Raw genomic sequence first — 16,442 nt, 5'->3', positions numbered from 1 at the left:
AATTAATTTTGATAATATAACTCTCTATATTTAGTAATAATTAAACTATTTTATGTCAAGAATAACTGAAGGTATTGATGCAAGAACCAGATAAATCGAAATCCGCCTGAAAAAAAGAAAGTGCATTTCATGTTTTAAAAAAAATTAGAAAAATGTAACATGAATTTTCTCCAGTGTTGCGCAGGTAAATGCTTCAGTGGGGAATGGTAAAAATTCAAAATACATTTTTTTTTCTTGGATGAAAATAGCACATAAAAAAGTTGAATTCTTGTTTCCACTAGCAACTTTGAGCTTTCTTAAAATTGCTAGTGGAAACAAAGTATTTACATTTGGATTAAAATTTCTTTTATAACTATTAAATCTTTCATATTTAATTTTGCATAACAAAATAATTTAATTTTAAATTAATAAAAACAGTTATAAAAGGCTTTTCATATGGTTGTTTTGAATTTTAGCTGTTGTCAGGTTGACTGAAGAAAATGGGATGTGGATCCTTGGTATAGAACTTAGATGTTTTGTGTTAAATTATCTATAAATTATTAGTTCAGGATTGAATACCCACTAGGCAAACAGTTGCTGCAGTAGGTGTATGCCAGGCAGAATTAGACCAGATCTTTAACAGGAAATGTTGACTTGTGTTTAAAGCTTCATCGATTTGTATATCTTTTTAATTAATCACATAGAGGATGAAAGCTTATAATAATCTATGTTCGACACAATATCTCCAATAAATGTAGGTAAATTTTTAACGGTTTATATAGAAATTAAATAAACTTAAATTTGATTATGAACACTAAAATTGATTTGTATATATATTGCATTTATTTATTATATTTTTTGTAATAATTCTTTCTTTTAAAATGTCTGTTAATTTAGCTTATCAACTGTAGATGGCATAGGAATATTTTTTTTTGTTTCTTCATGTTTCGATTTTTAGATGATTTAATTAATATGACACATCTGATATTATCTACCCACATTTTGATAACTGTTTTATAGCTGAGCTTACAACTATGTTGTAATTTTTTTTCCAGAGATTGTAAACAATTGTTTGGAGATAAAGCAAATAACTAGTCTATAATTTGCATGGTGACATGTAGTTGCAGTTCAGAAAATATAACTTTTGACCGTTTCTATCAGTTGTGTTGGGTTCACATTTTCTTGATTGCAATTACCTCCCACAATATAAAATTCAGAATAAAAAAAGTAAATTTTTTATGTGTCAGATTTTGTAACTTAAAAATGTCTTCAGCATTCATAAACAAAAGATCATTTGTTTTGGATTTGTAACCTTTCAAATCATTTAAATTGCATCTTAATGTGTGGAATTCTGATATAAATACAAAAGTCATTAGCAATTATTTATATTACATATATATATTTATTATGACTGCAATAATTACAATAAGGGCTGTGGAGATGTAGTCTTAATTCAATACTTAGTATATAGAGCTTTGAGGTTGATAAAACATAATTAAAGCAACATATGCATAGTAATAAATCCTAGAATTTAAAGGTACCTGATTGTTCTTAACTTCCTGCTTGTTTTAAGCTTTTTTGCACTGTAAGTATGAGTCGAAAGGTATTTGAAAAATCTGATAACTTTAACAGGGTGCGTAGCCAAATTATTCAACAAAAAATAAGCACATTTTAAGCCCTTTAAAAATAAAATTAGGCAGGGTTGGAAAGTTTTTGACAATTAAAAGTTTTATCTTGTGTCAACTGACATGTCCAAAAAAAAAAAAAACTTTTTTGGCATTGTTTTTGACAATTGTCAAAAATCATGAAATTTTGAATATACACTACGGACTGACAATACACCGAAATAGATTGGGGTTAAATTAATTGTGTAAAGGTTGAATAGAACAATGTGAACTGTGCCTTTTTGCATAATTCGAAACGAAAATCAACATAGTAAATGAAAAATCTCATTTTGAAAAAGGGAAAACTAAGCACTTTTTTAAAATGCTACCCAGCTTGTTTAAAATAGTTCTTAAATGTGAGAAATATATTTACTTTGAATCAACGATGTTTTATATAATAAGCAAATCAGAATTTCAGATTATTTTTAGTGACTAATAAAATTATTACTTATTATTAATTAATATTCTAGAATATACCATTTTTTTCTTCTTATAATTTATTGTAAAATATTTAGAGCAATCAGATGAAGAAAAAAAATTGAAATTAATGTTTTAAAAATAGGAAACCTGGCACCATTTGAATACAAAATTCATTTACTATTAAGAAAATATATTATAAATTATTCTAAGACTAAAAAAAAGGAGAGAGTATTAGAAAAATACAATTTTATTTAAATGATGTATAATAAATCACAAACTTTAAGACACTTCACATAAATTTGCAAACTTATTGTTGATGTAAACATGTGTAAGCAATAATATATCACAACAAAATTATTTTCACATCAAAGGAATTCTTGTTAAGATATAAAATTATACAGCATAACGAAATTCTTTACGAAAAAACATGATAAAAATATAGTGATCAGATATTGGTCCAACATAATTAATGGAATTCATTAACAAAATAAAATAAGTAGACTTACGAAACAATTCAAAGGAGTTTGAAATATTTCACTTAAAAAGTTAACACAACATAGTATATATATTAAACAACTTAGTAAATATTGGGCTTAGTTGTACAATTGACAAAACAGAAATGATATGTGAACAATTAAATTCATAACTAGAATAGATTTGCAATAATTAAAAAAAAAAAAAAAAACTAGGCAAGTAAGGAAATTGCATCTAATTCATCTAACAGAGCTTTCATATATTATATAAAATTGTAATTCAAATATTATAGATTGTAGAAATATAAAGATGTTATCACTGCATCACATTAAATTGCATCCCATTTCATATATAAATATCATGATATAAATTAGATTATACATCATATCATGATATAAATTAGAAAAATCTGATGTTTGTACTAAAAAATATAGATTTAACATTCTACTGTATATTTGTAACACAATTTTAGACACAACCTGAGAACCAATATTTTAAAATTTAGCATGGTTCTTACATTCTCTTTATCATGATGAAAGTTAAATGCTTAATTTATTGAATCCATCAATCGAGAATAATGAGACAGATTTGTATAGATTGGGGTAGAGGATGTTTATAATATTTGTCATGCTAGTTAGCAAAATTATTTTTTTAAAAAAAAAAATATAATATAAAAAAGACAACTTTCTCAAATTTATTATCAACTATAAAATAGAATAAATGGTACAATTTAACATTTGCGGTAAACGATGAAGATATCAATATTTCCAAATGTCATGTAAGGTAAATGTTTGATTTCTTTTTCTAATTTTCAAACTATATGATTAAAATAGAATGAAGATTCAAGTTAGTCAAAACTGATGATCATAATAGAGTGATGAAATTGCCCCTGACAGATTAAGATTTAATAAGTAAGCCAAACAAACAATTAAAGATTTAAATTTATGTTTTAAGATTTACTTTGCTCAAAAATAAATTAAAGTTAAAATTAAATTTGCTATGATATATATTTATTTAAATCAGTAAATTTTGAGCTTAGCAGTGAATTTACTCAAGATAAGTTAAGCTTTAAAATAATAAATTTCAGGCATGTTTGCAGTGAAGCTCCAACCAAATTACTAATTAAAAGAAAATTAATTCAATAGTTAATAAAAAATCAGAAATTCATTTATCGATATTGATAATTTTGGAAATTTTTTGAGCTGTACATAGATTTGTGTTTATGAATCATAGTTTCACATCAAGTTATTTTTTTCACAACTTTAATTTTCCGATGTAATGATTTCGCCAAGAACCTAAATACAGATGTCCATTATGCTCTAATGCTTCAGAAAGATGAGAAACCTTCCCTGTAGGTGAATGGATAAACTTAATGATTTTACCATTATCATCAAACTCCACAACCGCACCAGAATCTACAATATGATCAGCGATAATTCGAGCTGTGCCCAGCTACAAGAAAGAAAAAGAAAAAAAAAAAAACTTTAATACTAGCAATCATGCAAAAAATTAGGAATAATTAACACTAAAGAATATTTAAATTAATTTTTAAATATGCAATCAACCAAATCTTCTGAGTTATAATTACTGCATAATATTCCCACCAATACAACCCAGGGATGTCAAATATGTCAGATGAAATTCAGGCAGCCCTGGGAAAATTTTTGGTCTAATTAAAAAAATAAATAAAATGATACAAAATGTTTCACTGTAAAAAAGAAGCAATGTCTTAAATTTTTTTTCAATATGTCTATTTATTAATTTAAATTCGATATGTTTGAACCTAAGAGTGGGACTAATTTTAGTTTCATAAATTATTACCATTTTAGTATATATTGAATTTTAACACATATGCTAGTTTATTTGATAATTGATCAAAATCAAATGATTTTTTTTCTTATGTTAAAGAGAAAAAAACACAGAGCAAAGTCCCATATCCGGAATTGTAGGGACATCGGCAAGTCCGGAAAATAAAGTTTTCCGGATAAAAGTTATAAAGTAAACAATCATAAAAAATAACAATAAGACAATAATTAATGTCAATTTCAAACAACAATAAATAAATCCACATGGTTTGCATGATTGTGCAATTTTCACAACTTTAGTCACAGATTTCCACATGGTTTTTAAAATCTCGATATTTTAATATGCTTTTACCGCAAAACCGAGAATTTCGAAACATGCATTAATTTCTCAATCCATTCGATTGACAACAAGCATGGCTTTGAAGATCATTTTTCTGTAGTTATAAAAACGGATTTTCACTTGGTTTTTAAAATTTCAATGCTTTAATACGATATTATTTTGTTCGGCAAACTTTGAACCACGCATTTCACACTCAATTGATGATTCACACTCAATTCCAAGAGGATTTACGATCGCACTTTTGTAAGTTTTTAATGATGCATTTTTAATTTTCAGTTTTTTAATGATGCATTATCATAGACTCGAAATTTCGAATCACGCATTTGTAGAATTACTTTTTGATGCACTCGATTTGTGACAATTTCATTATCGACCCGGTTTTGTCGACCGAATTTTCAACAGTTAGGAATTTCCATAGTTTTTAAAATTTTGACCAACGCTTCACGCTTTTGAATAATAATAACTCTCTTTAGTCGTGACTAAGTCGTCAAAATGCAAAGTTTTTGCACACTCTGAAATTGAGCATGTGATTCATGGTGGTAATAATCCCTTATGTGAGACGTGAAAAAAAGTACATATTTTTTTTTGGGTTGTAGTGAAATGCCAAATTTCGTTTACATGATATCCAATCCCCCCCTCCCAGATTACAGTGGAAATCAGATTAAAAGCGGTAAAAATCATAAAGAAGCGGAAAAGTGGAGGATTAACAGATGTCCGAACATCGGAAATTTTAACGATATATAAACTTTAGGTTTTAAAAATATTATTGTAACTAAAAAAAAAAAAAAAAAACCCAAGTGTTTTGAGGAAATATTGAAGAATTTTTTGCACTTCTAATACAATTCAAGTAAATTTTTTTAAGTCACTGTTAGTTAATACAGAACTTTAAACATTTATATAATAATACTTTGATCCAGGAATATAAAAAATAGAATTGGAAGCTACTATAAAAAAATATATACATAATTTTTAGTATGCATTTCAAAATTTTATTTCAATAGGAAAAACTTAATACATAAAAAATTAAAGAAAATTTTAAATTTACCTCAAACGCAGTATCTTTAGCCCAGTCATATGGCAAATATTGCATTAAATTTGCAATAGGAGCTGTAAGTACTTTATGAATATAAAGTATTGCCCTTCTAACAAGAGGTTTGCCAGCTAAATTATCCCCCAATGATGGTTTCTCTAGGGACCTTGCACCAGCTAATGCAACCCAGTAAGTTCCTCGTTTGTTTCGGCTTATATTGTCAGGTTCTCCAGGAAATACAACAGGTAATACTGCTTTTGTTCCTTTCTTTGCTCCCTGGATGAAGTACCTGAAACAAAATTACAAATTAAATTTTGTAAAAAAGTTTAAACTTGATTGCATGTTATAAATGATAAGAATTGTATTTACACAGGATAAAGTTTGCTTTCATGTTAAAAGTATAAATTTAATTATGGTAGATTCTGATAAGATTTTTTTTCCAAATCGAAATTGTTAAGATATAAAGAGTTAATATAATATTAAAAGAAAAGTAATAATTTTGACTCTTTAAAAAAACTTACAATAAAAAAATTAAGACGAACTTAATAAATAAATAAATTATTTTGTTCAGTGGAAAAAATTTAATTTAAGAACATATAAAAAATTTAATTGAATAGAAAAAAAAAAAAACTTACTTGAATATTGAATTCTTAAAGCATTCAGCAACAAGAACAGCTGACCCATCATGAGTTAATTCAACACCATTAGGAAATGATAGATCTTTAAGAAGAACTGTAACTCCTTTGGTTTTCAGATCGAATTTAAGAAGTCTAAAGAGATAAAGGAAAGAGTTATGAAATTCCAAATTTATTTTATAATTACCTTTAAAACAATTTAAATGAAATAGTTTAACACAACAATTAGCAGTTAAAATATTTAAAAGTTAAGCTCGTGAATAAAATAAAATATAATGTGGATATCTCAACTTTGGAAGAAACTTTTCAACCATGACATGCATACATTATACACTAGTAAGACAGTATTCTCTAGATATCAGAGATACTTATGACAGAAAGTTTTCACAGGATGTTATGTTTTACTTTAAAGTTGGCCTTTATTTTTAAGCAACCTGCAAACTTTTGTTAGCGGCAAAACTACACCATTTATAAAGCATAGTTGATGATTTTAAAACCACAATAGCAAAAAATCTTGTGGAGAGTTGATTCTTAGCATTCCATTGAAAGCATCTTTGATAATACCTAATAAGGAGTAGTAAATGCTTTAAAAAAAAAAAAAAAAAAAAATACTTAAGTAGAAATGAGTGCTCAGTTTTATTTTTAGAAAGACCATTAAATACTTCTTTTATAACACCTATTACAATGAAGCTAATGCATATTTTGAAATCCTAGTATAAGCAGAATAGTGAGCATGGTTGGGAGCTTTATGTTGCCTTATTCATTATGCCTTATATTGCTTACACAATTGACAACAAACCTTATATCCTTTTTATGAAGTGAAAATATCTAATCTTCTATTGAATAATTTATGAAAATAAATAATTTATCAGCTTAATAGATTGGTCTTTTCCTTAGAAATGAATCAGCATTCTTAAACATTAATATCTTAACTTTGCTAAGAGATCATTTTTAATCTCTGTTTATTTCTAAACAATTAAAATTTAGAAAAATACAGGAGTAATTTTCAGATGTTCAAAAAACAACATCTTATAAATTTAATAAAATATAAATTTGCAAAAAATTGATTTAAGGGATACTATTTTTCTGAATTTTTTAAATATGATAAAAATTATTTACCTTCAGCACTGACTTAAATTAATACAAAATTCAAGCCTCCAGTTTAAAAAATTTTCAATATTTTTTCTATTACTGTAAATCTCTAGCATTGGCGAAATAAAAAGTAAATTCAATTTAAAAAGAGTTATTTCCTTTTTTTAAAACACACTTCATAAAATATCAAAAGCCTAAAAACTTAATGAGCATAAAAAAAATTCTACTATATGACCAACAACCAGCTGATTTCATTTAGTACTTTATCTAAAAAATGCTCCAATATTTTATATTTCCAGAAAGAAATAATTAAATAAGTGTCTGAAAATATACATTTAATTTAGAAATTTCTTTCATCAAGAGAAGAATTTTAAATTAAAGTTAATACTGTGCATACTACTTAAACCTATTGTCCAGTAAATAGAGTTAAGATTACATTAATTTGAGAGAGTATTGCAAAAACATTTGTTTAGATTCCATACGATAGTATATTTAATAAGAATATTTATTCATGAAATGCCACAAATGATAAAGAATAAGAAAAAAGCAAAGATAGAAAAGTGATAAAGCAGTACTTTCAAAATTTCCCAACTTTCAATTTCTTAAGCTCACATAATCTACTATATTAAAACATATTTCAATTGCTTAAAACCCAAGATTTATCCCATGTTATAAATCAATTAATTAAAGCAAGATCAAATTTTTTCAAAATCTAGAAAATTTTAATTAGTAACATTAAAATTTTACAGAATAAGTCTTGCAAGTCAAGCTACGTAATATTAATAAGCCTTGCTAAGTTGATTATAAGGTTTTTGAAATTTTTTTACAACAACAAGTTACAATATTTCTTTTTTAAAACATAAATCCTGCGTTTTCTATGTTTTAAAAAATTGTCTTAGCTATTATAACATAGCAATTCAAATATATGCATACAAAATTTATTTTAGAGGCAAATATTTATGGTTTAAAATAGTTAGATTTTCTGAAAATTTTTTCAACTTTAATTACTATTTTACTACCACTATGTAAATTGCTTCCCAATGAACATACAAATTGACAAATAAGAAGAGACAATTTGCACCAATGGGTAAGGACATGTGACATTGATGTACTACACACATTGATGTACTACAATTTGCGACACTGCAAAATCATCTTTGTATAATTTTAGAAATACATAAGTCGGCAAATAAATTAAGTCAAATAAAAATATAAACAAGACTAAAATATCAGTCAAATACAAATGAGGACACAAAAGTAAAATACAGATGAAGAAAACATACCGCCCAGATGATTCATGTTCCATAAAGCTAACAATAACATGACTTAAGTTCCATTTGGTAGAAGATTGACTAATGTAAAGGGCCTGTTCTTTTTCATCTAAAGCAATATTATTTAGAAGAAACAAAGGCAAACCATCTACAACAGTTTTTGAGGGCAAGATGTTATTTTTCTTTCCTGAAAAATAGAATTAATAACTTTTTATGATGGCATTAAATTGGAATTATTTTTAAGTTAGCTACTAATTAAGGCAAAAGAAAAAATTGTTCTCTAGCCAAATTTAACTTGAAAATAAATAATTTTTTGGGGGAAATAATGGAAGATAAAGAATTTTAAGGAAAGAGATGGTGCGTACACTAATAATTTATACAATATTTGAAGTTATACTTTTATGAATTGCCAGTTATGATAAGTAAGATATTCTCAATAAAAAATTTTATTTCAAAAAGCACCCCCATATAAAGTAAAACACACCCATAATAGCTTGTTATCAGTCAATGCAGATCAAATGAGGTTAGCGGTTTACAATGAAGCATAATGAAGGCAATGAATAGTTTACTATCCCCTGGGCATATTTAAGTAGGTATTCAATAATTGATTACCAATGTATCAATAATTATATTTTTTTAAACATTCAACACATTCTTATTCAACACATGTTGTAAAAAACCTTCCATTTTGACACGTGTTGAATAAGCACGCTTTATTTAAGAAACGCATCTTAGCATGCTAGTTAATATTAAAACATAGTAGTAACAAACAGTTTTTAAAAACATGCTTTTACGCAGAGATTAAAAACAATTAAATTTTAATTATTACAGAGCATTTAATGCATTTTAAAAACAACAAACATTTATCTCTTTACACAAACATTGTAAATGTCCTACAATAGCTGAAAATATCAACATCTTAATTAAAAAGAGTGAAAAACATGAATTCTAAAAAATTTTAATTAAAAAAAAGTCTTAGAATTAGCCATAATTATTTTTTTTTTACACCGTGGAATTATATTTTAATAGCTCAGACTGTAAGTACAACTAAAACTTTCTTTCTTCACAACAATTTTAAGAACATATAGGAAGAATTTTGGATTAGTTTTTAAATGTTTTTTTTTTATTTGACAAAGTTTAAGTTAATAAGTAAAAAGAGGCAGTATTTTTCACCCCTTTGAAAATAAAGTACTTTAAACTTGATGCACTAGATACTTTTTTATAAATAATTTTAAGCAAGAAATATATCTGGTATTACAAAAAGTTAACATCTCTTGAAAATATTCATAGTAAATTATGTTAATATAATTGAATTCAAACTACTTAATTAAACATAAATAAAATTATTTGAACAAATCACGTTTCATAAAGCATTTAATTAAAAAAAGGTCCAATTTCTATCTAAATGGATAATATTTTAATTTAATGAAAAAATATAAAGTCAAAATAATAAAAATGTAATCTACCTGTTTTCACATCAACAGTAAAAATACCATGATATGCATCTGCAACATAAAGCAAACCAGCTTTATTGAACGTCATCCCAAGTGGACGACCACAGATATGCTCTTCATGCTGCCCAGCTATTTTAGGGGAAAAAAAAATCATTTAAAGATAACAGCCATCAATGAAAAAAATCTTACACAAATTTTATTCAAAATAGGGTCCGGTTATTGCAAAACACTTTTTCAAGGAGCTTTTAAATTGTAAATAGATACAAGATTATGTTAGGCACTGTAAAATTACAATAAAAAAAAATTTAATTTTCAAAAATAAACAGGAATTGCTGCTTCTAAATTAGAGATGCAACATACAAATATTTGGTATTTAGCCTATACTGCTGAAAGCAGAATATTCATTTGGAACGAATAATGGAAGAATCGTCTGTCGAAGACAAAACTTAATTCGTTTACATCTATCTTTCTTTTTTTCTGCCCTGGGAAGGGTTTATTCGATTAACAAAACAATAATGAAGATAAACAAATTTGCGAAGGGTGCGATTAAAAGAAAAATCATTTTGTGAAGGGTCCGTTTTTAAGTTAAAATATTTTGTGAAGGGTCTGTTAACGGATCCAAATTTCTTCTAAACAGACCCCTGGGGAGTATGAAGAGAGTAATTGTAAAATGAGTTAAATTCTTGGATTGTTTCCTTTCTCAGTTTTTAAGGGGTGATTGCAATTAATAGGAACTTGTAGAGATAAGTGGATTTAAGCTAGGAACCAGGTTAACGAGTAGTGGTCAGAAGATAATTCTTAAATTGGGTAGAGGGCAATAAAAGAGTTTTGCTCCTGTATCCAAAGGTGGGAGAGAGAAAGAAGAGTGTGCAGTTAACTTTCATGGGTGCAAGTTGGAAAAAAGGCCAAGACTGAAAATTTTTTGACTGAAATACTTAACATACACAATACCCCCTCGACATATGCAAACTATCTAAGAAAGCTTTACCATAATACATCAAGTTTAAATACTGTACAAAAAATATTTATTCATCTGTCTTTTGATAAAATACAGGCATGAAAGTGGACAAAAATAAAAAAAAGCTCAACTTTTACAAAGCAGGTCACTGGGAGGACGGGGGGGGGGGGGGGGGTGCTCTATATGATACTGAGAATTATAAAAGCAACTTTTAACTATGGGAGATTCTTATTTAATATTTAAAGTGGCAGAAGCATTTAGACAGCTAACTTCAAATTTTTCCGAAATAGAATTTTAAAATTTTGACTACCATATCAGGGGTCTGTCCAGACATTTTGCGAAAGGTCCGTTTTTCGTGAAATTGTGAAAAAATTACTCGCATTCTTTCAACCAGGGTCCGCTTTAATGAATTTGTGCAAATAGGGTCCGTTATTGCAAAAAAAAAAAAAATTTCAAGGAGTTTTTAAATTGTAAATGGATACAAGATTATGCTCAACACTGTAAAATTATAATTAAAAAAATTAAATTTTAAAAAATAAACAACAATTGCTGCTTTTAAATTAGAGATGCAACATACAAATATTTAGTATTTAGCCTATACTGCTGAAAGCAGAATATTAATTTCGGACGTATAATGGAAGAATCGTCTGCCGAAGACAAAACTTAATTCGTTCACATCCATCTTTCTTGTTTTCTGCCCTGGAAAGGGTTTATTCGATTAACAAAATAATAATGAAGACAAACAAATTTGTGAAGGGTACGATTAAAAGAAAAATCATTTTGTGAAGGGTCCGTTTTTAAGTTAAAATATTTTGTGAAGGGTCCGTTTTTATGAAAAGATATTTTGTGAAGGGTCCGTTAACGGACCCAAATTTCTTCTAAACAGACCCCTCCATATAAAAAAAAATTAAGCAATTCTAGGAAGGCACAACTATTAAATTGCTTACTAATGAAAAATACCACATCTTTGCAGTAACTAATTCAAGAAAAAACTTACTTCTACTTCTTTAAAGAATCGCGATATTGGATTTTAAAATCGCGTGAATATGAGTTGCGATATTGGATTTTAAAATCGCGTGAATATGAATCGCGATATTGAATTTTATAATTGCGTGAATAAGAATCGCGATTTTGGATATTAAAATCACGTGAATATGAATCTCGCTGTTGGATTTTAAAAACACGAAAGTACAAATTGCGGCATTGAATTTTTAAATCGCGTAATTAAGAATCACGATGCAGAATTCTTAGATCACGTGAATACGAATCGCAATGAGTAATTTTTAAATAGCATACAAATACAAAAAACGATACAACTGCGAGATAATGAATCGAAATATTGGATTCATAAAATGCGTGAATACGAATTGTGACGTTGGATTTTTAACTCGCGAGAATACAAATCGCGATATTGGGTTTTAAAAACGCTTAAACACAAAACGCGATATTGGATACTTAAATTGGGTGAATAGGAATTGCTAGTACGAGTTTTAAATAGCGTAAAAAAAAATCGCAGCACGTAACTTTTAAATTAGTTAGATACCAAAATCTATGATTGATATTAAAATCGTCTGATTAAAAATCGCGATTTTAGCGATTCCGGCGCAGTTCCTAACATTTAAAATTCGGAAAATCAGCCTAACATAAGAAATCAAATAACGGTGGTCAGAAACGAAACGCTTAGACTCCTTTCCACTCTATAGCGGAAGTCGCGGCAATCAAACTATCGTTCGGGCGGCTTGGGTTCTTTAATTGAACTCTCCAAAAATTTTAGTTTTTGGAACATGGTCGGAAATTTTAAAAATTGGGAGAAAAAAGCGGATTTCAGCGGAAGTCTTTCATCCCTGTAAAATAACAACAAAGAAAGTCGACCAATAACGTAGACCTAAAAAATATTTTTATGGACAGAAAATTTTTTTTTCCTATTTCCGTCTTCGAGTCAGTCTTGTTTCCGTCTTACTTCCGTCCGCGGACACTTTCGAAAGACGGAAATCCATCCTGGGGACGGAAGACTTGCACCCATGTTAACTTTTGACACAATGTAAAGGAATGTTGTCATTTGTTGCACTGTAGTATTAAACATTCTTCCTTTTTAAAACTTACAGACCTAAAAAATGCAACTCAATATGCAATATTTGAATACAAATATCTTAAGACAATTCCTGTAGATAAATATAAGAATATTTTCAGGATGTTGAAGATCATTACAAAGGTTAAATTGGTAAAAATTTTTCACACATAAAAAAAAACAAAACAAATAGAATTTTAGCTTACCACAATCGCTTCCAATTCGAGTGACATCCGTAATTTTCTTGCCACTCACTTCCACAATCCTGCCATCACCAAGTCCAGTATAAATTTTATCTGAAGATACAAAATTTATTAAAATAAAAATACCCAAAAAAGAATAAGTAGAAGATAATTGTTATCACGATCTATCTTCAATACTTACTATTCAGAACAGCAAAACTTTCAGGCCAATGAAGAGCATTTTCGTGGATACGTTCAGTTGCGTCCAAGAGTTCGTTAGGAGAAAAATGACCATCTAATTTTGCAGGTAAATTCAAACTACAATTTACAAACAAATCTCAATATTAGATTTATTTATTTAAAAGATGTGAAGCAAACTACAAACACTTCATGTTTGAGAAATTTTGAATAATATTTCACACAAGCAAATCACATTTATAACATAAAATTTCACATAAATTTCAATTCAATGCTTGTATTAAATTTTTTTAGTTTCCCACTAATTAAAAAAAAATGATAAAAGTCGCCCAGTAAATGTTAAGATTTGACCTACCAAAATATAATAATATTAAATAACATAACTATTAACTTTATCAGGTTATAAACTAAATTCAATTTGGCAGCATAACCAAAATAAAAAACAAAAGAGTGCAGAAAAAAATATCCCTTTGACAAAAAAAAAAATGTTCAAGTCACCTTACCCATGTTACGTATATTTAAACACTAGAAAAACAACAACCAATCAATATTTTTATTAAACTTTTAACTGTTACACATAATATTCAGACCCCAGTAATGACCAGATGGTTTTATATAATCAATACAAACCATATAGGCAGGACTACCAATCCACAGCATAAATATATTAAATGAAAATAAGAAGGCATTGGCATAGCGTCACTAGGTCAATTACGTATATTAAATAAGTTGTTTTAAATACTTACATGACATGATATTGACGAATACTATCTACCTCACAATGTTATAGTTATTACTATTTACTCTTACTTTGAAACATTGTTATAGACTGGACAAATATGATTGAAATAAGATTTACAACCATACGGAGAAATGCAACTGTAGATAACCTATTTAACATAAGATTAATTTCAGATGAGATATGATATTAATTTCAGATGGAATAGCTACCACTAATGGTTTTCTTCTGAAAATCCATTGTTTTTATACCTACTATACCAGTTCTTAAATTTTTTATTTATTTATTAAAAATAATTTTTTTTTATTTATTGCAACATTTTTTTGATTCATTCAAACTTTGCTGCCCTTTCTAACAAAATATATTATCACACATTAACTCTGCAAATATTACAAAAGCATGCAATATTATACAAATAGCCTAGTTATTAAAAATGCAAACAAACTGCTTTGGAATCCATAGAAAACTAGAAACTAACACTACATCATGGCAAAAAATCTATAGAAATATTGAGAAAAATATGTTATACATCACAGTTTGAAAAATAAACAATGGATGATGTAAAATGTCCATAAGAAAATTGTTAAATGAATTTTAGTATACTGATCATAAGGATTAAAATTTATAAATACATATCAAGAAAGGAAACAATTTTGTTTTCATTTCCATTCACTGCTGACATGCAGAGTGTGCAAAATAAGAAGCAGACCATCCAAATAACTTTTAATCTAATGATTTTCACATTCTAGGACTTAGCAGTGAGGAGTGACCTCCAATATGCTAATTAATGGTGCAGAAGATATTTTAAGTTACAAAACCAGATCAGGAACTATTTCATTGATTTTACTAGCATTTTCTACATTACCATGTAAAATTATATTCCTTAAAATAATTTTAAAAAAATTATACCATAAATTGAAAATTTTTTCAACTAATATTAAATGAAATAATAGAAAATGACAAATATTTACTCAAAGTTTTTTTTCTTCCTAGAATTATCGTTGAATATATAAATTTTATAATTGAGTGCAATAACTTTTCAATTTGCTTAAAGATTTTTCCAGTAATAGCAAAAAGTAAAACTAACATAAAGAAATCAAAATTTTGGAATAAAATATCATCTGCGCAAATTAATTAGCATATTTGAGGTTTCCCCTTCAACTCATTAAAAATTAGTCCTAGAACGTAAAGATCCGATCATTAGATCAATAGTTGGTGGTCTGCTTTTTATTTTGAGCACTGCACATTATGATTGGATATAAATTGAGCAATTAAAATCGCAAAACATTAAATAAAGAATTAATATGGATACTTTAAACATAAATAACATGAAACAAATATTTGAGAAATATTTATAGTAAATAATAACGCAGCTATTCCAGCACTGGTAAGCATATTACTTACCTATATTCTACCGGATCAACTTTTCGGAAATATGGTGACCTGTAGCAATAAAATCCTACTGCAAACAGAATTATTACAATGTTTCTCATGGTAGCGATTGATACTGAAATAAAGTTTGGAGATTAAACTTTATAACACACTATTAACAAAAAACTTTAATCAAATAATATACTGTAGCATAAATTGTTACAGTTTTGTATTAATTATTGCACAGTAAGTAACCAGGATGTTAAATAGAATTCTTGATAAAATTTCAAGGTCGAGTTACTCGATTAATTGATATCTCGCTTCTCAAATTGTAAAATTTAAGATAACCGAAAGAGATGCAATTTTTTTTCCTTGGTACAATAAATTTTTTAAAGTAATGTAAGGTACTATTACAGAGACATTTACATTTAATTTCATAAAAGGTTTGAAAACAAGGAATCTAGCAGTCAATTAAAAATAATTATCACTTAATAGCGATACTTACGACCAGTGACTTGCAGGAAGAGCTGATTAAGAAGCAACAGGGGCTAAACAAAAAAAGCAACCGTCACGCGAAACGAAACAGACAATGTTTTAGTTTTTCATTTCACTTCTGCAAGGATAATGCCGGGAAAAAAATTTAACCAATCAGCTTCATAATCCTTTTTGTTTTAAGACGTCAAAACCTTTGATTGGTGCAATGACCATCCAACATGCCTTTTCTGTTTAAATCAAATGCAGTAAAAATATCCCCTTAATTTT

General features: G+C 27.5%; 1 protein-coding gene across 2 annotated transcripts; it reads right to left on the bottom strand.

The window, feature by feature from the left end:
• Positions 1-3,332: 3,332 nt before the first annotated feature.
• Positions 3,333-16,424, bottom strand: LOC107441867 (adipocyte plasma membrane-associated protein). 2 transcript variants are annotated; one of them, XM_043053411.3, is made up of 9 exons: positions 16,186-16,424; positions 15,714-15,816; positions 13,575-13,690; positions 13,397-13,486; positions 10,177-10,293; positions 8,723-8,897; positions 6,348-6,482; positions 5,728-6,001; positions 3,333-3,989 (listed from the first exon to the last, which is right to left on the bottom strand). In XM_043053411.3, the coding sequence occupies exons 2-9, from the start codon at positions 15,800-15,802 to the stop codon at positions 3,792-3,794; spliced, it is 1,194 nt and encodes a 397-aa protein (XP_042909345.2). In that variant the 5' UTR covers positions 15,803-15,816; positions 16,186-16,424; the 3' UTR covers positions 3,333-3,791. The 2 variants fall into 2 exon arrangements, with proteins under 2 accessions (XP_042909345.2, XP_071041775.2); XM_071185674.2 differs by having other exon boundaries at positions 15,904-16,192.
• Between the last annotated feature and the right edge of the window lie 18 nt (positions 16,425-16,442).

Source organism: Parasteatoda tepidariorum, chromosome 5, assembly GCF_982258835.1.
Source record: "Parasteatoda tepidariorum strain Cologne lab strain chromosome 5, Ptep-v5.0, whole genome shotgun sequence".
Classification (NCBI taxonomy): Eukaryota; Metazoa; Arthropoda; class Arachnida; order Araneae; family Theridiidae; genus Parasteatoda; species Parasteatoda tepidariorum.
This window is presented reverse-complemented; position numbering and strand designations above follow the sequence as displayed.

Coding starts and splice junctions, on each gene's coding strand:
- LOC107441867 (XM_043053411.3), bottom strand. CDS start 15,802: ATGAGAAACATTGTAATAATTCTGTTTGCAGTAGGATTTTATTGCTAC. Junction 8,898..10,176: donor TACTGTTGATGTGAAAACAG/GTAGATTACATT, acceptor TCTATTTTTCAG/GAAAGAAAAATAACATCTTG. Junction 6,483..8,722: donor GAACATGAATCATCTGGGCG/GTATGTTTTCTT, acceptor TTATCTCTTTAG/ACTTCTTAAATTCGATCTGA.